Source organism: Helicoverpa armigera, chromosome 1 (genome assembly GCF_030705265.1).
Source record: "Helicoverpa armigera isolate CAAS_96S chromosome 1, ASM3070526v1, whole genome shotgun sequence".
Classification (NCBI taxonomy): Eukaryota; Metazoa; Arthropoda; class Insecta; order Lepidoptera; family Noctuidae; genus Helicoverpa; species Helicoverpa armigera.
In genome coordinates this window covers 13,594,261-13,621,234 of record NC_087120.1, presented here as the reverse complement: position 1 = coordinate 13,621,234, position 26,974 = coordinate 13,594,261, and the positions used below count along the sequence as shown (strand labels likewise).

General features: G+C 35.5%; 1 protein-coding gene across 3 annotated transcripts; it reads left to right on the top strand.

The window, feature by feature from the left end:
• On the top strand, window positions 1–26,912 carry LOC110374231 (eukaryotic translation initiation factor 4 gamma 3). Of its 3 annotated transcripts, XM_064035834.1 has the most exons (30): window positions 1–568; window positions 5,548–5,573; window positions 5,862–6,025; window positions 6,385–6,491; window positions 7,218–7,346; window positions 8,094–8,155; window positions 9,923–10,102; window positions 12,124–12,183; window positions 12,575–12,645; window positions 13,233–13,971; window positions 16,933–17,316; window positions 17,672–18,001; window positions 18,087–18,220; window positions 18,303–18,456; window positions 18,538–18,710; window positions 18,786–18,989; window positions 19,077–19,223; window positions 19,310–19,394; window positions 19,857–20,079; window positions 20,169–20,295; window positions 20,409–20,579; window positions 20,715–20,874; window positions 22,442–22,519; window positions 22,606–22,906; window positions 22,998–23,184; window positions 23,328–23,504; window positions 23,848–24,009; window positions 24,144–24,375; window positions 24,461–24,562; window positions 24,643–26,912. In XM_064035834.1, the coding sequence occupies exons 1-30, from the start codon at window positions 513–515 to the stop codon at window positions 24,720–24,722; spliced, it is 5,205 nt and encodes a 1,734-aa protein (XP_063891904.1). In that variant the 5' UTR covers window positions 1–512; the 3' UTR covers window positions 24,723–26,912. The 3 variants fall into 3 exon arrangements, with proteins under 3 accessions (XP_063891904.1, XP_063891899.1, XP_063891900.1); XM_064035829.1 differs by lacking the exons at window positions 1–568; window positions 5,548–5,573 and adding an exon at window positions 4,360–5,214; XM_064035830.1 differs by lacking the exons at window positions 1–568; window positions 5,548–5,573; window positions 9,923–10,102 and adding an exon at window positions 4,360–5,214.
• Window positions 26,913–26,974: the final 62 nt, after the last annotated feature.

Here is a 26,974-nt window from a genome sequence, read left to right as displayed (position 1 = left end):
ATGACATGCTAGCGAAGCATTGCATGCGTGACGTGAGTAGACGTGAACGATCGAATGACAGTTTTAAGATTTCAAAAAATACGTGATAATATTCATATTGAGAAGAAATATTTTTACATTTTTTATCATTATTTAAACGAAATAATACATTGGCACCAGTAATAAAATTAAGTGAATAGCAATAGTTTTGGACTCTATCAGTGACAGTCACGTTTGTTTATTGGTTAACATCCGCCATTTTGTACTGTCGTTTGTTTAGTGACTGGGGCTCTATTCCTAGTGATGCTAATAGCATTATCCAGGAAACATATATTGTGATTTCACAAGTGGTGTACAATGTTTTTGCTAGAAACGTTGCTTTCAAAGGGTATAAATTAAATCGTGTGACTTGGATAACTGACGTCGGTGAATCGACTCTACCTATGTGCCGGATGTGTCCTACAATCGGTTAGGGCGATTTTACGTGCCACCTTGAGTGGTGTACGTGTCCCGATACCTATGCTGCCAAGAATATGAGTAGCAACGGGAATCAGGTGCCGTTGGCGCCGAGTCAGCGAGGGCCCGGACCGTATCCTTTATAATATAGAGTTTATTAAAGTTTGTATAATTTTATTTACGTAATATATGCCACTTCAGCAAACAGTAGAGCCGCAATTGCGAATAATTACCTATGTTGTTATTGTTGCCACTCTTGTAAGTAACATTGTGAACTGACTGACTGACACAACCACTTCCATTCTGGCTAAAGATTAACATTGAAGCAGTTTTAAATGGTTGCATACTCCATATTAATAATCAAGTCACATGAGAAATAGTATTAATAACTTTTTGAAAATATTTACATTATTAGTATATTTTGTTTTAACCTGTAGAGCAAGGCGAATGTATTTTTATTGTTTTGTGTGTTATGCGAAGTGAGTTGTATTTATGCATGTTTCCCACTTTTGTGTTATATTTGTCACTTTGCTCTACAATGTTATGTTAAATTTAAAATGTGCTTTTGGGTGTAAAAGCATTCAATTGCACATACTGATAAGTAATAACAGTTTACTGCACTAAAACAAAAGAGACTTGATATATATTATTTCTGACTTTGTTGTGTTAATTTCACAAACACCCCTCTTTTTTGCTAGAGGGAAAGACATTGATTACATTTAACATTAGTTTATTGTAAAAACGTTCTTAAGTCATGATTTTTTTTATAATTTGTTTACCTATCACAAATAATTGATTAATATCTTTGCAGTGTCACAATGCTAAGAAAACCTGTAAAGAGAATAGAATAAGAAAAACATACCTATAATTAAGGAGAATGCCCATAAACATATGGACAAAAAACCTGGAATCAATTGAGACAAGTTATTTGGTAAGGTGAAGCAGATATACTGCATCCTAAATCCGGTAATACTTTTTGCTTAAGCCATTACTAAAAGAAAATCATAAATAATTCAATAACACAATAATATTATGAAGGCGAAAGTTTTGTATCAGTAGTTGTCAATTGTTTGTTGTAGCATGTATGCACAACGCTGCTACGAAAGGCACTGTATAAAATTACAAAATAGCTACTGTCAAGTTTTTGGTGTTTCTGGTATCTCATTGGTCAACTTAGGGCTTGCCAAGGAGTCAAACACAAGAACTAAACAATGAACCAGTTATACACACTCTACTGCTCTTATTGTTAGATGCTACTGGCCAGTTTAATAGATTTCTGCAATACAAGTTACACACATATTTCTGACATCAATTGTTTGAATTGACTCCGGTTTTTTGGGCATTCTTCTTTCCAAGAACATCTCTAAAGGTATGGTTTTAATATTTGCTATACAAGGTATTTTTTTGGTTTTTAAGTTGCGTTTTGCAAACTGTTTATTTTTTTCATTATTATTATTTAAATGTTGACTGCTTGATGATGAATGTACAAGATAGTGAGGATGTCTATGTGGCTGGGGATTTTTATGGTCATGTAGGAAGAAAGAGTGATGGATATGAAAGACTGCATGGTAGTAAGGGTTTTGGAACGTGGAATGCAAGCAGCGAGACATTACTACTAGCTGTCTGTGTCTTAGACCTGGCCATAACAAACACGTGTTTCAAGTCAGAGTCGAGAGGAAAAGGTTTGATAGATAGAGATACATGGCGGTGGAATGATGAAATACTCCCTGGACAGTCCAAGAGGCCAAAAAGAGCTCTACCGAACTACAAAAGAGAGAGAGAGACAATCGAGGGACATAACCCACATAAAATGCACGAAAGATGAAAAGAAAAGAGTGCGAGAAGGGAGTGAAAGTGAGTTTTTTTACCATCCATTTATGTCACTATTTTCTTTTATTGCACCTTTGATTTTCTTGCTAACTTTTTATAGAGGCAGTATAGCGATAAATTATTAAAAAAATATTAAATCCATTAAGTTAATTTCCGTAAATAACGCTGTTGCACACCACAATAAATTTTAAAAAGGGTGCTAATTAAACAGGCTTCTTTTTAATATCATTATTCGCCCCCAAAAATGTATTTTGCCTTCTAAATTACTAAGTCAGCCACAATTAACGAGCATCTAATTTATTCTAAATAATACTATCTTAGCCACTCGTTATCTTCTAAGTAAACCACTCTAAATACAACTCAGCATGATGGTTATTTTTTAGCATCTAAATTTGTAGCATGCATTCTAAGAGCCCTGCCTGACTAGGACGCCATGGCGACGTCGCCAGTAGCGCAAGTCTGGCTACCTATGGCATCCAAAGGACGCCAAGTCGAGTGGCCATGGCGTCTCAACAGTCAATTGTTTACGTCGTCTCTGAAGAAATCGCATGCTGACTGGCGACCACACTGGCGATTGAGTGAGGGAGGTGCACTGTACCGTGTACATTATATTGGCAACCGTGGCAACGTCGCCAAGCTGCCAGAGTAGCCAGTAGCCACGTAGGAAACTGTAGCTCGTGGCCACGCTTCCAATTTGGCGACGTTGCCAAACCGTCGCCAAGTGAGTTAGGTTCCATACATTTCAATAGTAACTGCTTGGATACGTAGCCGGCGACGTCGCCATTGGCGTCCTAATGAGGCAGGACTCTAAGAGCTCATTAGGACGCCAATGGCGACGTCGCCTGCTACGTAACCAAGCAGTGTTAATATTGAAATGTATGGTACCTAACTCACATGGCGACGGCTTGGCAACGTCGCCAAATTGGAATCGTGGCCACGAGCTACAGTCCTCTACGTGGCTTCTGGATACTCTGGCAGCTTGGCGACGTTGGCACGGTTGCCACTATAATGTACACGATAAAGTGAACCTCGCTCACTGAGTCGCCATTGTGGTCGCCAGTCAGCGTGCAATTTCTTCAGCGAAGACGTAAACAATTGACTGTCGAGACGCCATGGCCATTCCACTTGGCGACATTTGGATGCCAAAAGTAGCCGGACCTGAGCCGCTGGCGACGTCGCCGTGGCGTCCTAGTGAGGCAGAGTTCTAACAGTAAACTTCTAAAATACTATTACATGACATCATAAGATATATTTAGGTATTTAGCTTCTAATTTTTTAACTTAGTATGTTTAAAATGTAAGCATGCAACATGCATCAACATACAAATAAGTTATAAACGGGTGTATAATGATCAGTGAAAATCTCAACTAGGTACCTATCTTACATATCACGTTTCCTGAGATACAACTTGGCAAACTGACAGACAAGTATTTCAAATAGGGTCCCATTTTATCTCTTGCGTAAGGGTTCCGCTTGAATGCATTTTGGACATATAAAAAAATTCAATACTTCAATATTTTTTCATTCGATAACACATTTCTTGTCGTAGAAACGGAAAATCGTAAAACGTAAGTTCAGGTGTTTGAATATTAGCGCGTACTACGAAAACAGTATTTTCATACCTACCATTTTCATTATAAAAGTGTGATATAACGGAAAACACCCACGTTCAGTTTTCATATTCAAACGATACGATACGAAACGTTCCATATAATCGGATCAAGTACTCGGCGATTCCTAAAAGCCCGTCACTAGTTGAGAGTGTTTTTGGAATAGCAACCCTGGCAGCCCTCAGAAGTCTTTACAACCCCTGCTATTTATCCGTCCCTTTCTCGCGCAAGGCCATTTTAATAGGGTGTCTTTCGTTTGTCCTCCATTACTGGCATAGTTGGTGTGTAGTCTGCGCGCTGTATGGCAACGTGAACTGCAATGGATGCCTTTGATCCGTTTCGTCGCTAACTTTACTCTGAACACGCTACGGAGGTAACTAGGGGCGTCTGGGAACGCCCCAAAAATTTTAGCGGGGGTTGTAGATACTCTTGTCTCTTTCTTTCGCTGTGTCGTGGTACATTTATGAAATGTTCATTGCTGCGAATCTCATCAGAAGATTTTGCGATATTGATTATTACTAATATTAGTAAAAACGTTTATGAATAAAATCAAAGTTTTCTATTTTCGAAGTTTGTGAAAACCAGAAGTTAATGTGGAAGTGTCACGTTGACATATATTTGGAGTGCGAGTGTAAAGCAATGTAGCGTGTAGAGAGCGGTTTGCTTATCGATTTTCTCTATGCTGCATTAAATTACTATTTAAATCGTGAATGCGGACTGCATAGAATAATATTTTACCATGTATTGGGTCTATTATTATATCGCAAAAATTATAATGGTCAGTTTGGTGCAGTGATAAATATTTTTGCGAGCTCAGGTTACGCCGTTACTTAAAACTGATCACAACAAAAGCGGCGCTCGTTTAGGCTGTGAAACTTCAAACTTACACAACTCGTGTAGAGCTTCGAGATGATATATTAAATTATAAGCCGCCTTATGCCGATGATCGTGTCTCCTTTGTTTTGGGAATGGTTCAACATTTGGCTTATTCAATTTCTAAAAGATTTATATCATGAAATTAAAATGGTGGCGCTAAGAGGAACAAACAGTTCTTTAAATACATTGTCACATGGATGTGTTAACCATGGCAGTCAGTCACAACAGAGCGCGATTGATGTGGCGCAAAGTTTACAAACATCATTGAATATGCCACAATCGGCAGTAGCACAGCATATCAATGCGAATCAAATCAATTTGCAACCCTTGAATAGTGTTTCACTGCAGTTTATACCGCAGCATACGAACGCTAACAATATTAAACATGAACAATCGTCTTCTCGCTATTCTAACTCTAATTGCATGCAGCCTTCGCATCATTACCGACTATTAACTCAAACTAGTAAGTTTAACTGCTAGTGTCATTCACGTCTTCACAAAAATACATGTTTTGCTTTCTATGATTTGAGTTGCATTTTCAAGACGAATGTTTCTTATGTTCACTTTATCTGAAGTATCGATTGTAGTTTATGTGCTATTGTTATACGTGGATGCATAGCTAGACGTTCATTATCTACGTTTGCCTGATACCTATTTACGTTTTTTTTTTTTTTTTAATAAATATTCAGTTTCGTTTTATATGTGGTAAGAGTAACAACTTAGATAAATATCGATGATTTGAAATGTACATATTTTAAGCACAACCTTCCTGCAATAATAACTTAGCGCAGTACAGTTATCCACGGGCATCAACACCACACAGTGAGTTTGAAAACACAGCAAGCAAGAAATCGCAGACTATTCACAAATCCACCAATAGTATAAAACCGAAGAGTTTGTATTGGTCCGCGCTCATCTCAGGAACTGTCGGCCCGATTTGAAAGTGTGTTAGGCAGCCCATTTATCGAGGCTACCTATAAGCACTTTATCCGGGTGCGCGAAGCAGTTCCTTCGATACGCGGGCGACACCGCGGGAAACAGCTTATTTTGAATAAATCATTGTAATATATCTGTAGATTGAATTGTTGAAACGTGTCGTTGGATTTTCAGGACCGGTGGAATGTTACCACCCTTCAGGCGCCGCCGGGGCCGCATACATGCCGAGCGCTGCCGGCGGCGCTCAGGCCTCGGCGCAAGCATCCCTGAGAGTCCAGCCGACACCGCAACCATCGGCGCCGCCGGCACCTCAGCAGGACATGTCCAAGACTACCATGGTAATTATACTCTCAATGATGTCGCCTACACTGCCGGACGCCCACAGTCCCACGAGCCCACACAAGCCAATGCCTGACACTTCAGAGCACTATAGTCAATACTATTCTATGCTCATTGGAGCGCAATTTCGTCTTTTGATAGAATCCTCCTTTAGATAGTATTGTTAAACTTTATTTTCATTGTATTATGATGATCAATGTCTGACTGTCGACTATCGCTCAAAATAACAAACCGTAAGAATGCGCTTACAAGGTATATCCTAAGTACACATCCTTTAGTTAAATTAATAATTAATTTCTGAATACGCGGCTGATTATTATCGTACGTTATAATAGAGCTGGATTGTTAATTATTCCAGGCTGGCCATACTTATGTATCGCAGAACCAAACGCCGCAGCCTCGGCCGCAGTTCGCCAACTATCAGTATAGAGCGCAGCATGGATCGAGACCCAACGCACATCCCAGGTAACAGTCATACCAACTATATATGTACTATTAACCAAGGTGAACAAAATCACCAGTGGAGATGTCAAAACGGATATTTCCTAAGAAAGTAGCGCGCCAAAATGAGCGGTGGACGAGGAACGTTCTTGTCTTCGCACTGCACTTGTCTTGTGCACTCACTATTCCTTCACTGTCATGGCCCGACATGATCGGAGAGATATCAGGCGCAGGACCGACATTCACGTGCTCTCCGATACATGGGCGTATAACATACTTTTCAGCAGTTTTGACAAAGTCCCTAACAAAGTTATAGTAACATTTTCCTAACAAAGTTACAGTCTGGATTAAAAGATACTGAAAATTTTCTGAAAACCGCCCTATAACATAGTCCGAGAGTTTGGAACATTATTATGCCAGGTGTACCTCTCCTATAAAACCAGGAAACTTTATTTATTTCATTTATTTGTTATGCTAACAGTTATTACATTAAGTACAGGAAAAATGTATACGTGCAAAAAAGTTACAAGCTAAATGCATAACCTATTACAGGCAAAGACCACATGTTGAAAACTTCAAATGTACTTGAAAGAGAGGTGTAGGACAATCTACAATCTGCCCTCATACATCAGCGAGGTGTGCGAACAGACAGTAGTTAGGCCTCCGCCTTCCCATCCTTCATTTTGCTTGTACCGCTCGAGTCACTAATACTCTCATGTATCAATAAAATGCCACAACTTGTGTTCGCAGACAACAACAGTCGTACATTCCTAGTGCTGCCGCCACCGCTACGGGACCCGTCATGTATCCGACACTCGTGTTCCAGCCTTCGCCCATGGGAATGCAAACTTACCAGCAGCCTCGTTCCACTACACCAGGGTAAGATATTCAAATCGGCTCGTGGTTTCGTCTTTGAACCAGATGAAAAGCCTGTATTTATATAGTATTAATGTAACAGCAGCAGCATTGGCTTAACAATTTTTTGGCACTATTTGGCATATTCATATGTGAACAATGTTAGTATCGATTTAAAAGAATGGGTATCTCGATATTTCATCATCATCATCATCATCTCAGCCATAGGACGTCCACTGCTGAACATAGGCCTATCTCGATATTTACTTTCAATAAATTCTTGGTTACAATATTGTCAATATGCTGGAAGTGATCTTAAATCAAGATCGTTCAAAATGGCATTCCAGCGACAACAATGTTTCATTTTTAAGTATTTTAATAATATGCAATAAACTAATAGGGGCTCTGTTGAAAATGTTATGTGAAAGTTGTCAACATTTGCATACCGTGATATTTAAATTATTTTGTGTTGAGTTGTTCCCTGCTGCTCTTGTTTGAAGTAAGAATATTTTTTTAAACTCTGTTTTGCCTATACCAATAAAATAATGTCTTGTTATTGTAATTCTACTAGTTGATCGTCTAAAAAGTATACGGAAAAGTTATGCAGAATTATGGGGAAATTCTTCCTTTATGTGAATAAAATATAGCATGTGAAACCAAAATCGGTTCAGAAACTCCTACAAACTCTCAACTTTTAGCTCTGCATTAATATTTTGATTGTATGTCAAATCTACACGTTTATTTATCGAGTGAATATTTGTTTTCTTTCAGGTACTATCCATATATGGGACATTACATAGGTTATAACACACCTCCGAGCCACACCCCACCATGTATGTAGTTCAGTTAAATATTATTTTATTTTATTAGATTATGTTTTGTGCACAAGATCTTATTTTGAATAGCTGGACTCTCGCGGATTGATAAAACAAAATGGTAGATTCTTATACTTACGGTATAAAAGTGAAAAGGGCTTGCCGGGTAAAAGTTTGACTTATTATCTAACTACACAACAACTTCATGTTTCTTATTTTAAGTAAGAAAAAGAAGCTACTGTGGCTGAACTTACACTAATCACTGACAGTTCATATTAAATTAACTATTTATCTATAAAGGTTGGTGAGATATTTAACATACTTGTACCTATAGCATTGTTTTCTATTTTAAAGATTTCTGAATGCAAGATCCTTTTTGCTTTTATATAATATATGTTTTTATACTCCTCTTTTTATGTTTTGAGATGAATTTATGTGTCGCAAAGTTTCATCTGTAGAAACTGATCTTGTTTTTGGTGTTGTCTATGTTCTTATTTTTCTTATACATATATGTGTATATCGAAATAATATCGGGCAGTAAATCCTACAATTACTACTTGAAAGTACCCTGTCTTATCGTTTTTATTTACTTTTACTTTGAACGTGTGAAATGCGAGATAGTTAGATTTTTTATATTCTCTGTTCACGAACTAGTTAGTTGCACGGCGTAATCGTCCCGTGGTAAGAGAATCCCTTTAGAGTCAGAACAGAAATCTGACGAAGCTGTTTTCTTACACGTATATTTCATAAAGCTCTGCTAACGTAAATAGTAGGATTTTTCATTAAAGCGAATTGGACGCTAAGCTAACATACCTTTTTAATATTTTTAATTCCGTCTTTCTGTAAGACTAGTGTTAAATGAACTTTTTCTTATATATTAGCCATTTTCCTCGTATTCTCGTGTTCCCTCAAGAACCGTTTTTGTATTATTTCATATAAAACATCATGTTTTACTCACACTTATACTCGCTGTTGCTACTCCAAGTTAACTAGAGCAGGGCAGACACAGTATTGAGTTTACATATTATTATTTTTTAAGATTTTTTTGTAGCTGTCTTTTTATATAAATGTTGTGTGTCTTGTATGTTGTGATGTATTAGTTTTCTTATATGTTGTACAATATATAACCAATTTACTAAGTTCATTGGATAAAATTATCTAGTGAACTGGAGAAAGAGATTGCTTACAGCGTTATTGGAGTTTCTGGTGCGTGATCCTGTCTCAGGGTCCTAGCCTTAATCTGCTAAGCAGCGTCGCCATTATATATATTAAACTTACCTATCACACGACATTTTTCGTGTCCATGTGATCGTCAACAATACTATTATTAGCTTATTGCGGCGCCAGATAACTTGGCTTGTTAAGTTTGGCAGATTTTCTAAATAAAATAATAAACATTTTTAATCACTTATTTATATCAATCTACACAAACTGCTACAAAGCTATACGATAATATACACTAGATATGAAATAAATAATACATTTAGTGACGATAAAAATGAATCTCATAGCTATACTTTGTGTCATGCAACTCATCTTGACGTGAACAGGGAATAATTTGATAAAGAAACGTAGGACAGCCGCATTTAATTTAACCTACAATATAAAAATATAATTAGTGACCGTGAATAAAAATAAAATAAAACAAAACAAACCCCAAAGGATTCCCTTCCCGAACCTACTATTACCTAATTTATTTTATTATCCGTTACTTTCATACTATCTTTCTGACCTGTTCTATTTATTTTTTAATTTTTTTAACATTATTTTGGTTTTATCCCGCAGATTACTACACTTCGAATAATCCTCAGCTGCCAACGCCAAACTTACAAGCCAACGCCCCAGGTGGTAGAAGTAATCCCACTACTCTGGTGGGGCCACAGGGTACCCCCGCCACCCCCACTGCGCCCACTGCCACGCTTCCTCACCCACAAGCTTCTACACTCATGCACCATACTATGCCTGGTAATCATCGTCTTATATTTTATTAATAACATTGTTTTACAACCCTATCGGGTGACATTTTATATGCCTCTGACACTATCTTCTATTCCACTCACCTTGTCATAATTAATAATTTTACCATTCAGCTTATTTCATATCCGTCTTCCGACTGTGCCAAACTAGCCAAGTTCAAGAACTTGAGCAAAGAGGTTTACCTTTTATAAAATTCATAAGATTACTCTTCAGCTAATCTTCAATTTGATACCAAATTCCTTTCAAAATATCCTCACTTTCCCTTCGCGCGAATAATACTAAATGTAAAACATTCGACTAAGAGCTATGATTTGATAAAACACAATTCTATAAAAGTAATGGAACGTGGGTAAGGTTGATGGTTACCCATATAAGAGAAAGGAGTGCGGTAAACGGGAACGGTACGAATTTGCTTTTGTTTTCCAACTTAGTCAAATGATTCCAATAAAATGTGGGCCCTATATTAGAATACCTATATGTAGTTGAGCCCGGTCTATTTGGTTTAAGTTCAACCAACGATCTTACATCAACATTATTATCAGTGATTAGATAATGATTATACAATAGTATTAATAAATGATATACCTTTTCAACAAATATGAGTTGCATGACACATGCTTATTAACTAATCTACACTAATAAAGAGGATAGATTTGATTGTTTGTTTGTTTGACACGAAAAGGATCCGAAAATGATGACTATCATGTAGGTGTGTAAAGTGTATATATAAATTAAATTTACCAAGTGGCGGGAAAAGCATTACCGCTTCCCAATGATAATAACTAGCTTCAGCCCGCGCTTTCACCGCGTCCCGAGGGAACTACTTCCCGTATCGGGATAAGGAAAAAAATATCCTATGTATATAATATTCCCTTATGTCATTCAAACTACATAAGTACCTACAGAATGGGCAGTGGCAAAAAATGGTAAGTAAAAGATACCATAGAGAGTTGTTCTTATTTAACAAGTTTTACATATGTTAGCAAACGACAGTTGGAAATACTACAAGTTTTGTGTACAACGTGTATAAAACATTTCATAATATTAATATAATCCTACTTGTTTGATAACTTGGTGGTCGAGTCCAGCGTGAAACTGATTCACCACCTTTACCCACAACTTGACAAGTGGAAGGCAATAGCGAAATTGTAACTTGTAAAGCGATGCTGACTACCATTGTCTAATAGAACGCAAACGGAGTGGCATTTGTTATTTTAATCTTAAATAAATAGTAATAAATAATAGCCGTGGATAGGAAATGTTTCGTAATGAATGAGGAATTCTCCCGCTCACTGGTCGGTAATGTAAAATGGTGGACATCCATGGTAATCGTACACTCACCCCGCTGTCACGTGACCCGCCAAAACCGCTACACAATCTAAAAAATCGAAATTTCCATTCAGAAATTCAGTAAAGAGGAGTTTTTTTAGTTCAGAGTTCAGATTTGGGTTAGGCGACATCTCGCCCACGTCAGGCCTGGCCCAGTGATACAAAAACAGGCAAAATAACTTTTATTTTATTATTTTCAACTTTTCAAGACCTACTTGGGTACCACTGTTAGAATATATTTATACATAACATATTAGAATCTATAAAGTTATCCAGGTTATATTCTTCGTTCGTGAAATCCCCAGAAGGTTAGTCTGGGGGTGCCACGGGTACTTTTTAGGACCCATAACAATAAACCACAAAAACCCATAAGAACAAAAAACCCAAGGTTAATTTGTTCTCTAAATAATGACGTCGAAGGTGATTTGTTACAACAATGAACTACTTGTAGAGCTCTAGAAGTGAAAGCGCTATAATTTCCAAAAACTTCTAACGTATAGGTATTAGGAAGCGTGACAAATGTGGAACATTATGCAACGGTGTAGCGTTCCATAATTATACTGTTGCGCGTCTTGTTAACAAAATTGTTCTTATCGTATCAACAATAATAAAACCACTATTGGGCCACTTTACCATAATTAACTAGTAGTTATTAATTAATAACCTTTTTTGTCCTCAAGGTATACGTCAAGCAGCTCCAAAACGAAGTCACAGGGTTCCCATCATACACCCTGATACAAGTGAGTTTAAAATTAGACATTTATTTAAGTTTTTCATAGAATAATTGTTCACAAACCAGAAACAGATTTTGTCAAGTCAACTATTGGACTCAGTTGGCCTTACTACAAAAACGAAAACGTCTGTTTTACACTTGTCTAAAAAAATTGTGGCTGCAAAATTAACCATATGTCAACATCATAATTTGACATTTTTTTAGACAAGCCTTATACTGACGTTTAAAAGTTTTTGTGGTAAGACGGTAAATCTCCAATGTGCCCCAAAATAAATCTAAATACGTCGCCTGAAATTTGTTAAAGAGTTCAAAAGAGTATAAAAATATAGCAGCTCATTTCTCAACAAATAAAATATGATGTTTGTCTATTTAATTTAATATTGTTTTTTTTTTCACAGGACAAGAAATTTTCTCAGATTATAACGATGGTTTAAACAACGAAACTAACGATCGCCACATCTCACAACCCGTAAGTATATCGTGTTATGTTGTGATTTACTGTCGATTCTCTGATGAGACACTGCTATCCTAAATAATCACTTCGTATCATTGTGAATTTAGTGCCAGTTCTCTGTTAGACCGAGACATAGGAAAGGGGGTTTTATATAACTATACAAATATGTATAACATAATAATATGTATGTTATTTTAATAATTCATGCCATTTAATTTGAATAATGCACAATGCAACAGCGTTTGAAAGAAAAGTACATACCTACCTGTTTGTCTGCCGTATCTATCGTGGCTATCGTTTGACAAGGAGATACGACGAATTATTTCAAACAATCTATGAGAAAACTTGAATTTGTTACACTGTTGTTGTGTAGGCAATTCACGTAAACTAGCATTTATTTTAACCTATAGAAAACTGTCTAGTGTATAATGATGGAATATTAAAACTCTGGCCCTCTGCCTAGTATAGTCGTATTACTTGTTTTTAGTCGGTATCTGTATGTATGTATGTATAGGGTACAAGTTCTGCTTTAATGTGCAGAAACTGATAGCTTGTTTATGTTTATACAAAGAAGTTTCATGAGTTTATTTTTGTTTATCCAGGAGCCATCAGCACACAGTATCGCAGAAGAATTTAATAGAATGGTCAATGAAGCCGTCAATCAGCCTTCTTGTGATAACTCTTTTAAAGCGAATTTTGTATCAAAGAACGTAGATGCGCCCGCTCCGCCTACGCCAACCTCTGTCCAAACCCAACCAAATGCAATAAGCTCTATTAATAATAATGTAGTAAAGTCTGAAATATTAACTGTTAACGAAAGTAAACATTTAGGAACTGATGTTGCTGTTGAATCGAACGAAACGCCAATTGTATCAGCAATATCAGACAGTCCTGTTATAGTGCCTAAAATGCCTATGAATATTAAGCAACTCCAAAAGAATAGTGAACAGACAGTTCAGTCTTTAGTCCTAGATACAAATAAGAGTATACCACCTAATAAGCAAATGAAACAAAGCAAAAATGTGCCTCAAATCGAAGAATTAGAAAAGCCTCCAGAAGATATTAATAGTGCGCAAATAGCAATAACTACAGTAGCTCCAATTACGAGTTCGACAGCGATTACGTCTACCGTCACACCAGTGCCTGCAGCAACACAAGCGACTTCCACTGTAACCACTCAGACCCCCGTTCCTACTGCCACGCCGGCTCCGCAACCGCAGAGAATAAGAGAACCCAGGGAAAGACTCAAATCAGAGGATAAAGAAAAACTCAAGGAAAGGGAATCCCAAGAAAAAGAGACAGTATCTGCTTCCAGCAAACCTAATGGCCCTACACCTGCAGGTAAGTGAAATTATACCTCTAGACTAGATTCATCCTAAAGCCGTTTATGAAATATTTTCCTCAGATTATATATAATCTCTTACGGTTCCTTCCCCACTTCACAGAAGGGCCATGAGAGAGTAGAACACTTAATAAAATCTTGGTCGTCAGGATTTCGTTGGTACATAAAGTATTTTTCTCTCTATAGAATTATTTATTTTACTGGATGTTAGCTTTTTAGCCAGTTCAAGAAAAACCGAAATTTCGATTACGTTGACTCATAGGTAAAATAAGTGTATTTTTATAGTGCTGCACGTAGAGTACGGAGTCACCGAATTTTTTTAGTAATGTAGTATACTCATCACAGTGCCACTCATTGGTGTAATATCCCCTATTCGCAACAAAATTCAAGCAATCTGTCATCGGACTTGTTCTACTGCCAAAAAACAGCCATAAAAATTAGCTTATGGAAAGAGTTCTAACCATACAGATTATTATTTAATGCAGAATTAACTAGCTAAATGAAAAATAGTTTGATTTCCCAAAGACAGGTATCTACGGAACTAACAATACCTATAGGAATTAGAACGACTTATGTCGTGGCCAAAGGTCATACCAAAAAGTATCTAATGAGATCGTAGTGTGGTAGTGTTAATTAAAGTCGATGAATAAATCGATTTCTCGTGCGAGAAGTCATTTTTTGTGAGCTCCAAATGTGTTGTATTGTTAGATAAACTACCCTTATTGGTCAAACTATGGAACAGTATACATATTACTAACGAGCCGTGACCCACTGCTTCGACATTCTTCGAAAATTTCAATGTTAAAATCGCTCATTATTGGTGCAATATTGCCATTCTTTTAACCCAGCAAAACAGCTGTGTGCTGGTCGATCGTACTCAAAGTTTTTTGTTTTGTGTATGTAAGTAACATTACGGGCTCATATTCACTAACAAGATAGACCTTCAATATTTTTTTTCCAAAAACAAGTCAAAAGTCCTGGGGCACGATTCTGCTAAGTTAATAATGTCAAAATTGAATAGAAATTGAATCGCAATAGCAGTTTTAACCATATCGGGCATTCTGATACTAATATTTAATAAGACCAGCATTCATGGACACTGCGAACAAACGAAACTTTTTTTTCCCGATCGTCAACAGTGTTGACGAAAGGGTGTTCCCGAGCGGGAACAACCCATCATAGAAACGGTCGTGACAGAATCGTCACAGAAAACAAAACAAAAACAGAATCGTGATTACTACTTTCGGTGAAATTGTGCAGAGCTTTTATGTCTCCCATTAGTCCCATCTAATAACTTTGACCCAGAGGCAGTTCAGAGTTGACTCATTTTCACTCGAGTCTCGTATTAACTTCAGCCCGTACCGGAATGAAATAAAACAAAACAAAGAAATTATTTTTATTATATTAGTATAATTAATTAAACAATCATTAATTTCCAAAAGTGACTGTTACCGTGTACCTATAACCATAAAAGTTATCTAACTATATATTATCACGTAACAAGTCCCGATTTTTTATAAAATAATGTAAACTTTTCCGAACTCAGTGGTATACCGAGCACACTGTACTGTAAGGTATCGCGGTGTTTACTGCGACGTAAGACTAAATGCTCTATTTTTTATTCTTCTTAATGAACCAAATGCATTATTAATCATACAGACAACATCTAATAAAAGAATCGACATCCATAATAAACTAGAAATGCACTTACTTTTTTAAAGCCGAAACACAACATTAATAGCTTACTAATAAAAATATTACAATCGGATCATCCGTTTGAGAGCTACGATGCCACATACACACACACACACACACACACAGAGACACGTCAAACTTATAAAACCCCGTCGTTTTTAAAAAGCGTCGGGTGTTAAAAATGATCCATACAATACAAATGAAGTATATTTTACTTGCGTTTGTAATCGTTAAAAGTGCGAAATAATATATAAAAATAATAATTTTAACCTATTCTTGTTCATAGTCGGTACTAAATTTTTTTTTTACGAAATATGATTCGTCGTGAAATAACTTCGAATCGATTAGTCGTGCACTTGCGCACAACACTAGCTACTCCGAGCCGCCTGTCCGGCATGGAACAATCCAAGATGGCGGCTCTTACCTTACAGTCACATTGAGCATGGCCGCGATTTAAATAGTTTTGAGTTTTTTTATCTAGATCTTTTTATACGCACATCAATTATTATATTATTATTACTTAATTAATTAGTTATTTAAATATTTATTTAAGTTTTAACACTAAGTAGTGCGTTATAAGTGCAAAGTGTGTCGGACGTATTCTAGATCCTTGAGTGACCTTTTGATTATACTTTCTTTTACCATATTGTTACATTACCTTACAATATTTTTATTGTGTGATGATTATTTAGATAGCATAACGCATTATTATACTGTGATATAATTTAGGTATCAGTGCCACATAAAGTCGGATATTCAGGTAGATATACTGTGCAAGACTCCCACGTGGAAATATCTCACGTCTCTATTTATAGAATACGAACTTGGTTCTTAAAAATGAATAGGATAGTTTACAACTATATTTCACGCATTTAATTCAATGCAAGTCGACTCAGTATCTGTTTCATCATGATTTACATACATCGTTTATTATGATCAAATAATATCCCCGGCAAACTAATTCGCTAGCGAACTATTTTGATTGTCACTCCATAACAACACAATGTATACGTTAAATGCTTCTGCCCATAGTTTTATCGCAGAATATGTTGTCTCCTGTCATTTTTTGCGACAACCTTGATTTTAGTAAGCGGTACAATAACAATCTAAAGATATGTGTAATTTAAATATGGCCTAAGGAAGATATTCATGAACCAGTTCATTAACTAAATATCAAATTACATGAACCTACTATAGTGAAATCACAGTGTTTATTTATCAAAAATGTATGAATTATATAATTAATATAATTTCATTTTTTACAGTGATTATTTCAGTTGATAGCTTGGCAGAAGCTTCAATATTTCCAACTAGTCAAAATCAGGGCTTAGGTGTGGAGCAAACAAAGAAACAAGTAACCATAAAGCAATATTCTCCAGCTTTAGAGGCTGAAACCCCAGCTGATGTAGCGTCCAATGTTGAACCAACCTCAAGCGAGCCCCTTGTTGAAACTACTCCCACTGCCACACAACTGTTATCTGCTAGCATTGAAAAGGTTGCCAAAGAGCAGCTGTCCAAGGCACCAGAGTCTAAAGAACAATCAAGTGCGATAGAAGCCCAAGTTAAATTAACACAGAGTATATCGAGTGTGCTGCGCACTAATCAATCTGATTTAAAAATGAAAGATATTAACCTTAATAAGACTACAGGTTTGTTCTTTTCAATATTTTATAAGTTTGAGTGTATATTAGATTTTATATTCTTTCCTTTATTTGCCTGAATAATAATCCTGAAGTAACCATATGATTTAGGATTTTTTATTTTAACTCTACTGTAAAGCTTGACAGAAATGTAGAGAGTTGATTTTAAGATTGTTAAGTATAGATATTGATAGATAAGTATTTAAATCATTTAACTGATAGAATTTGGAATTGATACAATTCTGGGTTAAACATTTATAGGCTAATAATGAAACACTATAAAATTCATTCCCTGCGTCTATCAATAATTGAATACTAAAATAACTCAGGCTATATCCTCAATCCTTATTGTTTTCTCTCTTAGATCCTGATACTGCCAATGGAAATAATACTGAAATTACTAAAACTGAGACTGTTAAAGAAGACATCAATAAAAATGAAAAAGTTTTAAAGAATATTAAGAATTCTAATAAAAAATCTTCAAACAAAATGGCTAATAATGAGCCAAATATTAAAGAAGCCGAGTCATATGAAAACGGTAAAAATGAGACTGATAAAGTAGTTAATGTAGAAAATGATAAAACCCAGCCTGCTGATGAAATGGCTGCACCTAAGCCTGCACCCGAAGATACTTCAAAGATTGAGGCACAAGCAGCACCAGCAGTCTTTGTGCCTAAATACAAGTACAGTGAAGGTTTGTCAACTTATGCATAGAGTACAATTATCTCTAATCCATTATCTACTTAACAGGTGTAACTAACATTAACTATGTTTCTCAGATCAATGGTCTCCGCTCAATACTGCTGGCAAAAAGTACTATGATATTGATTTGCTCAAGCAAATAAAGGATGATCCACTTTCAAAGAACAAGCCCGTTAATGTTTCTGTTTTGGAACACTGCAATGTCATAAGGGTAACTACACAATTCTGTTTAATGATGCTTTTAATATTAGCATGTGTACATATTTTAATGTGTTGTCTTACTTCTTTTATAGACCACGCCAATGCAGGAACCGCAACCATTCACGCCTATTTCAAGACCCATGAATGACTCTCTATTTCCTCCATTTGCCAAACCTGCAGGCATGGGATCCAGGAATAACACATCTCGTGATGCTAAGAAAGATTCAAGAAATGCTGCACCAACTGGTAATACTCTGCAGTCCATATTTAAATGATAATTGTAATATTTCCTCCAAAATCATATAATTTGTTTGTTTTATTATTTAGGCAAGGGGAGCGTCAAGTTGGCTCCAAGTCCAAGTGTCAACAGCGCTCATAAACCGGTTATTCACGTTTCTTTGTCATTGAGGGAGGAAGTCAAGCTAAACGAAGTTGACTCTGCATGGAAACCTACAAGATTCCGCAAAGATACTGTGAATGAAGAAGAAGCCAGGACACAGGCAAGTTATTATACCTTTAAGATGAAAAGAAATTGACTCTTTTTCGTATTCTAATGTCCATGATTTTTTTTACAGGAACTCTACAAGAAGTTCAGAGGCATATTGAACAAGTTGACTCCACAAAAGTTTGATACCCTTCTGGAGAGAGTTAAAACATTAGAAATTAATAATCAAAAGCGCTTGGAAGGCGTTATTGATTTAGTATTTGAGAAAGCCATTGATGAGCCCAACTTTTCTGAAGCTTATGCTGCTATGTGCAACAAGTTGTCTGTACTGAAGGTATAAGAAGCTGTGCTATTATTAGACAATTGTCTCTATGAATATGATGGTAATCAGGACATATATTCATATTGAAATTATTTACAGGTCCCCGCTGACAACCCAACCTCACCTGACAAGTGTGTTAATTTCCGAGCTCTCATTATCAATAAATGTCAGAACCAATTTGAGACCCACAAAGTGGATGAGCAGATATTGAAATTAGAAAGTGAATTAGCAGCTTGCACAGACCCTGTGAGTCAAGATAGCTAATACTGCATAATAATTACAAATGGTTGTACAATGTATGGACATAATAACAATATTTACACATGTTGCAGGTCAAGAAGAAGGAACTTACGCTGATGATTGATGAAGAGAATAGGCGAGTAAGAATGAGGTCTGTGGGAAATGTCAGATTCATTGGTAAGTTCACCTTCTTTACATTACTTCTTATAAATTATTTTTCTTTAACTATGATTGATAGTATTTTTTTCTGAATTTATACAAATCCTATGTTGTGTACTATGTTGAGTTTAAATGAAAATGCTTAATGATTTACCCACCTGCATTAGCAAAGTAGCGAAAGCATTGATTTTTTTTGCCTGTGTGCCTACTGGATAGCTGCGAATTTGTATAAATTATGATTTTGCAAAACTTTCTTCTCAATTGGAGACTTTTCTAATTCACTTACCTATAAAATTAAGCTAAGCTATATGTGCATTGCCAATTTCTTCACTTACAGTATTTAGCCAATGCGATGTAAAAATATGTGTTTTGACTAGCGATTTTTATTGTGCCTACTTATTATTTCTTTTAGAAAATGAAAACACAAAATTAACGTTTGTATTTATTATGAAATTAAATTGCTATTCATGATTGTTACAGGTGAGCTGTATAAATTGAAAATGTTAACATCCAAAATTATGGATTACTGTATGAAGTATTTAATTGATAAAGTGGAAGAGGAGAAGCTTGAATGCCTGTGCAAATTGCTGACAACGATCGGTGAACAAGTTGAGAATGAAGTAAATGGTCAACTTGATAACATTTTCAAGAAAATGCAGGACATTGTTGATCGCAAGTCTAATAAAATAAGTAGCCGTGTTAGGTTAGTTTTATTTCCTTCTTGTTGTATAAATTTTGCTTTTCAGATACATATGCAGATCTGTGCTATAATAATTTTGTTTTTTCATATAGGTTTATGCTTCAAGATGTCATTGAACTCAGGAAACGTAAATGGGTGGCTAAGACTGTTATTGATTCACAACCTAAAATGATGGATCAAATTCAAAAAGAGGCTGAACAACAACAGCGTCACATAGAGGTAATTTAAATGAAGTCATTTTTGTATTTATGATATTAAACTATACAATAAGTACAAATTATTTTTACACTTGTCCACTGTGTGCTCTAAATAAAGTACTTTATTTTTTTTAGTTAATGAATGCCAATCCCATGGGTGGATTCCGTCGTGATGAAGGCGGCCGGGGCAAACGTGGCGATAGCCGGAGGCAGAATCCTAATACCGCCTTTATCGACAATACATGGAAGTCTTCCAGGGCGAACTACCCTGTGGACACACTAAAACTTAAGGCTGTTACACAAAAGGTATGTCTGGCTTTCTTTATAACGAGGTTATTCTCTTAAAAAATTTGTGGAATGTAAAAAAACATTCAAAAGTTTAAAAACGAATATATAATTTAATAAATTATCATTGTTAATCATAAATTTCTTTGATTTCAGAATCTGAATAATATAAAATTGGCTCCACATAATTCGGCATGGAACCATGGTTCAGGTACAAAGAATACTGCACAGGCGAGTAGCAATTCCATGATCAGTATCAGCAAAAACATGTACAGTGTCCTCGAGAATGTACAAACTGATCCAACTTCACTTAGAGGTAAGTCACACAAAATGTATCTTATACATGTTGTTTGTCTATTGTCCATTAATATTAATAGTGCACAGTCCTATAAAAGTCAGTCTTTCATTAATGTAGCTTTATTTAACCTTCAATGTCAAAGCATCTACAATATAAAAATGAATCGCAAAATGTGTCAATCGCCTAGCTCAAAAACGCCTGCAAAAATTTTACCAATTCTATTTTTTTAATATTCGTTGAAGTCTTGGAACTAATATTTTAAATATACTGTTTTATCTGATGTCAATAGAGATATTAAATTAGGCACTAAACAAGCTGGTTTCCGCGCTTTCACTGATGGCCTTGAGAGTATTACTTTCTTAGACTGACGCATGCAGTATCATTTATGGAATTATGTTGCAATAATCCACTCGCAATCGTGCAGGTTTAATTGTGCATTGACTGATGTCAGCCAGTAGATTTCCTTCTTTACGAAAATAAATATGATATGTATTAGCTATGCATAGCGATATTTGAGATGATGGATCAAATAGATGACAAGTAACAAATGTTAATGTTAACTTTTTAACATACACGCATATTATTTGAAACAAATAGCTTATACATAAACTGTAGGTATGTTCCAATTATGGTGCAGTATCATGTAGGTTGGTACCTAGTTAGCATTTTGACCCATTGTAATTAATGGAGATACCTACCTGGCATTATAAGGACATCTATTGGATACTTCTATCCAGCTGAGTCAAACATAGACTCCAATTACGAATGTCGAAATGCTGCAAATGTTGGCGTATATAAAGCTTGTCATACATATATTCTTTTGCGAAAAATTCGGCCACTTAATAGAAACTTGGTTTTAAGGACTTTATGTCTGTATAATAGAATATTACTAGAGTCTAAAGGGTTAGAGTGGCGTATGAGAATTGCTAAGAAAAGTATTAAATCCTTTTACTAATTCCTGGTAGAAAGTTTGTCGGCGTTTTGAAAAGCTTTTCGATGATATTTCAAAAATTAAAAGCTATAAAAAAACAGTGAAATCTTTTTTTTAAATCGACTAATTTTAATGATACCCTTTTGTAACGTCAAAACATTTTTGAAAAGACTGCACATTTATTAGAATTTTCAAATGTACTAAATAGTGTACTAAATAAAATTTTGGTATTTTATTGTTAGCCTTCCTACTGGTCAAATGTTGTCCGAAAGGCATTAAATCCCTTTAGCAAAAATAAGCTCAATTTTGAAATGAGCAAATTTCTGTGCCGTCCTTTACTTTTTTTAATAGTTATTCCAGAACTAAACATTTTAGAAAATATTATGCAGTTTGAAAACTAGACACTTTGAGCCTACTTTTGCTGAACGTTAATTTTCCTTTTGCTTCTCATGAATATTGGTCTACTATTACTTTGGGATAATTTCAATGTTATTTAGTAATAATTTGCCAATGCCTTTGGCCTTTACCCATAACAATAATTTTGCTATGGTGATTTTAGCTGCAAGATGCAGCTAGTTTCTTATAAAACCATTCATGATTTTGGTTATCATACCAAAAATATTTTTTCAAAAAATTGATTTTCGTTGCTTTCAGCTAACAGAGACATGACACCTAATTATTCCAAAGGAGCGTCCATTGAAAGGTCTACATTCAATTCAAGAGGCGACTTTAGTAAGTTCCCAAATTAATATTTGATTCAATTTTTGCATGTTAGCACCGTTTGGACATGTGATTAATTGTACGTACGATTTGAACAGATGCAAGTGGAAGCAGTAGCCGGTCTGGGTCGGTAGGCGTGGCGCGGTCTAACTCCGGCACGCGAAGTACGAGTGCCGCACCTACTACGCCGCCAGTTGCTAACGAAGCACCCGCGCCTGCGCCCGCGCCCGTGCCACAAGAGCCCCTCCCTGAAGCTAAGAAGAAGTCAATCAAGTCCTTGATAGACCTCTGCATCATCAATTCGGATGATGTTGAAATGGTAGCAGATGTGAAGCAGCTATTCACAGCCCAGTACCACGCTGCTGTGGTTAATGAAATACTCAATATTGCTGTAGAAAAGTAAGCAAACACCACAAGAGTATAAGTAAAATGTATTTGCTATTATAGTTTATCTGTATGACGATCTATATTCCTTTTTTGTTTGTTTTAGGCCAGCCAAGGCAATTGGACTTATTTCAAAGGCATTGCTCAATTTAGTGACATCAAATATCATCTCTCCTGAGAATTTTATTTCAGGCATGAAGGAAATGCTAGAATTTGCGCCAGATCTGTACATTGATATTCCTATGTTATATGATAATTTAGGAAAAATTATTGCACCACAAATCGAAAAAAAGGTAAAATATAAATCTATGTTGGTGAATATTCGTTCAAGCAAAGACGATAAATAAGTCTCTTCACTTAACTAAACCTTTTTATGCACTTTACGTACAATGAAATCGTAACATTCGGTGATTTTAATAATATTATTCATTTTCAGCATATCACCTTTGTACAGCTATTTAAGGTCTCTGAAAGCATAATTTCAGCGCACCATGGGCATCTATTTTTGAAAGCGGTGATTAGGGACCTGAAAGAAAGTATGGGACCTTCCTTTGTTAGAAGCAAATGGCAAGAGTCTGGTATTCAGATTAAGCAATGGATGGATGAAAAACTCGTAAGCGTCTTCAAATATATTTTCTTATAAGTGGTTCACCTTACTGGGCACATAAAACATTTAAACATACAAAATAACACAGGGGTGAAAACAGTTTTTTGTAGAAACTAAATATGTAGTTCTAAAAGTAACTTCTAATATTTGTTACTAGCAGATTCCCCACGGTTTCACTTCAGTCTCGTGGGAACCACTGCCCGTACCGGGATAAATATAGCTTGTTACTTGGGTAGCTTTCCAACAGTAAAAGATCCAAAACGGTCCAGTACAAACAAATAAAAAATATTTTTTTCCTGTCTATAATATAAGCATAGTTTGTTATAATAATTTATCTGGTTAACTGCAGGTCACGACGTGGTTAGAAGATAATAAGTTCGAATTTTTGGAAGGAGATTCCAAGGTTAGCGAAGAAACGAAGAAAATCCTGACGCCAGTCCAAACTCAAAGCAAACTAATTCAATTAATGAATGCTGATGAGGGTTGTGAATGTATAAAGGGATGGATTAAGGTAACACATCCTTCTGAATCTAAATCAAAAGTCCTAAAATTAAAAATGTTATCTTTACCAAATTCTGTATACAAATAAGTTACTGTAATAATAGATGGTATTTTTAATGTTGAATGTTTAATGTGTTTTTGTAGGATAAGTTTGGCAATACTGCAAATGAGGATTGGTTTATGCGAGCACTGATTCAGGCAATTTGCGAACATGTTCTTTTCGGTCCTGAGGGACGCGATGTGCCACACTTTAACCAAGATCGCATGAATAAATATGCGAGTCTTATACACGACTTCGGCGAGACAAAACAGTCGAGAGAAGCAAGTTGCTTGTTCGGCATACAACAGCTTATACATAGGCTAGAACACCCACAAGGTATTTGTTAAAATAATTATAATTCTTTCTATCTAACTGAACTGAGGCAATACAATATTGTAATCATATTTTTTATTTGTTTCAGGCTTAACATTAGAGATATTCCAATATCTCCATGACCAATATATTATTTCATTAGATGGGTTTATCGCATGGGAGGAATCCGAAAAGGAGCCAGAAGGAAAAGGTATTTATTTTGTTACATGCTCCGTACGTGGTTGTAAGTAGTGAGTTATAGAGGTGTTAATGTGGTTTGTGTTGTCGCAGGCGTGATGATGAAGGCGTTGACCTCGTTCTTCACGAACATCAAGGAGGCGGACAACGAGGACTCGTGCAGCGAGGACTGACGCGCGCCGCGGCCGGCGGGCCCGCTGCCGCCGCTCTTCGCGCCGGTCATCGCGCCCGTGCTGATCGCAGCCACGCCCGAGGCAACATCTGCATTCAATGTCTTCTATATTTTTATATATTAGAATCATCCTAAAGGGAACTCATAGATTATATTATTATGATTATGCTTTTAAAAGTTAACAAGCTAGAAAAAGTTGTATAATATTTTTTATGCGATAGTTATTTATCAAGGAATTTAAATTTGCTTCAAAATTTTCATGCTCGTACCTAAACAAATTATGGAATACATCAAGTTGAATACGACGTGCATGGTGTTATTTCCGGGGTACAATATAATCATTATTTTACGGTTTCATAGTTTTTTCTATACTGAATTAATGTTGTTTCAAACACTTTTGTAACGAATACGCAAAAAATCTGATGATTTTTATATGGACTTGTTAAAACAGATAATTACCGCAAGTGCATTATTCTCTGTTCTCAAGATTCACGATAACGTTTTAATATATTTCTTTATTTCAAAGTTTTTACTGTTTTTAATAATAATTCTAGAGAGTATACTTATACGTGAATTAATAAGATTGTATGAAATGGCAAAGGTTTTATCCTACTCGATGATTATTTAATTTTTTGAATTGTATTATTTTAACAGTCAATCTTGTCAGCAGAGAAATAGAGTAACTTATCTCTGGCACAATCAACAGTTTCCAAAGTTTTTCTTCTAGTTGAGCTCCTGATTAGATTACCTTTGCGTATGATGTCTTGCGATAGTCAAATTAACTGTTTATTCTCTTTATTTACTAAATTGGTTGAGTTTTGGAAGCTGTCTTTGGCTTTATCTTAGTGTGCTTCATTTGAGTAGGCACTTTTAACAACATTTTATTTTAAACATAAGTTTTATTGATATCAAGATTGTTTATCTTCAGGTAAGCGCCTACTCATATGGAGTATAGAGAAGTCACTGTTTAGAGAGACGTGTACTCCTGTTTATAAGTTAACTGTTACCTGTCATGGAACTAATAGTTAATATATGGATCTAATTATTTACTTAAAACATATATGATTACTATTACTATAGTTAATAAAATAGCAAATTTTGGCGTGATGTGTTGTAGGCAGTAGCGGATTTTTCATATGGGGATTCTAAAGCGTCTGATTGTTGATGTCCTGTTAAACATAAACTTTATTTTTGTGAATATCGTTTTATGGCGCTTGGAGTTATGGTCAGTCTGTACTGAAATCCTCGTCTGCAAACAGATTGTGCAATCTGTTGACAACACAACGCCAATTCAAACTCAAGGAGAATCGTTGATAACTATGATACTTAATTAATTACGAAAATAGAATGATTGATCTATATTTACACAGTTTACTGTTATTGGCTTGTAAGTTCATTGAGAACTTATTAAGTACGTTAAAAAGTAAAAATACGTATGCAATTGCTTCATTCAAACTTCGACAAAAGTTTTATTCGTGATTTCGCTTCTTTTTAATTCATTTATTATAGTTTCCTTTTTCATAATTCAGTTAGTTAAAATTTTATGTTTTTATCTAAAGTCCCGAGTTAAAAATTATTTTATCAAAGATTTAATAGATATTTTTGTAAGTTTAATTTCACGACTTATCAAAAACCCAAGTTAATACTTTCATACGTTTATCATGTAACTTTGATTTAATAGATATTTTTATTTAGTTTTAATTAATAGTTAGCTGTGACTCAGTAAGCAGTGATTCCTGTCTCAAATCTTTAGTGAAATCAGTTGGTTGGGCCCGAGATGCGTGACCGTAGTGCCGGCGCGGGCGCTTGCATTTCGCTTTCGCGTCGGTTGCACGCTCCGCACTCCGACCTTTGCTTGTTAAGTTCACTTCACTGTCTCCGCTGCTGAGTTTTTATTACTTATAGCTACTCTTGTCAGTTACTATGTATGTTATGTAAATAAACTTTTTGAAAAAAGCTAATTTTTACTGAATATTCCTAATATTGAACACCACTATGTAAAACTAATATTAAAAGCAATAATGAAAATTCCCAGCCTTCATAAATATAAAGAATAGAAAAACATAGTACTTTTATATTCCATTGAAATGTATATTCAACAAGAAATTTAGTAACAGAACACGTTATTTATTATTAAATTTTATAAAAAAAATATAAAATAAATCTCTTGTTTGAGATTTTTGTAAATAAACGTGGTTTTCATTTGTAGTTAAAATATGTAAAATCCCATTATATTATAAGCGTATTCCTAAA

Bases quoted from the DNA above. Each gene is read 5' to 3' on its own strand.
- LOC110374231 (XM_064035829.1), top strand. From the start codon at position 4,812: ATGCCGATGATCGTGTCTCCTTTGTTTTGGGAATGGTTCAACATTTGG. The intron at 6,492-7,217 runs GTAACAGTCATA...TTGTGTTCGCAG, and splicing joins AGACCCAACGCACATCCCAG to ACAACAACAGTCGTACATTC. The intron at 20,296-20,408 runs GTAATTTAAATG...TATTTTTTTTAG, and splicing joins AACAACAGCGTCACATAGAG to TTAATGAATGCCAATCCCAT.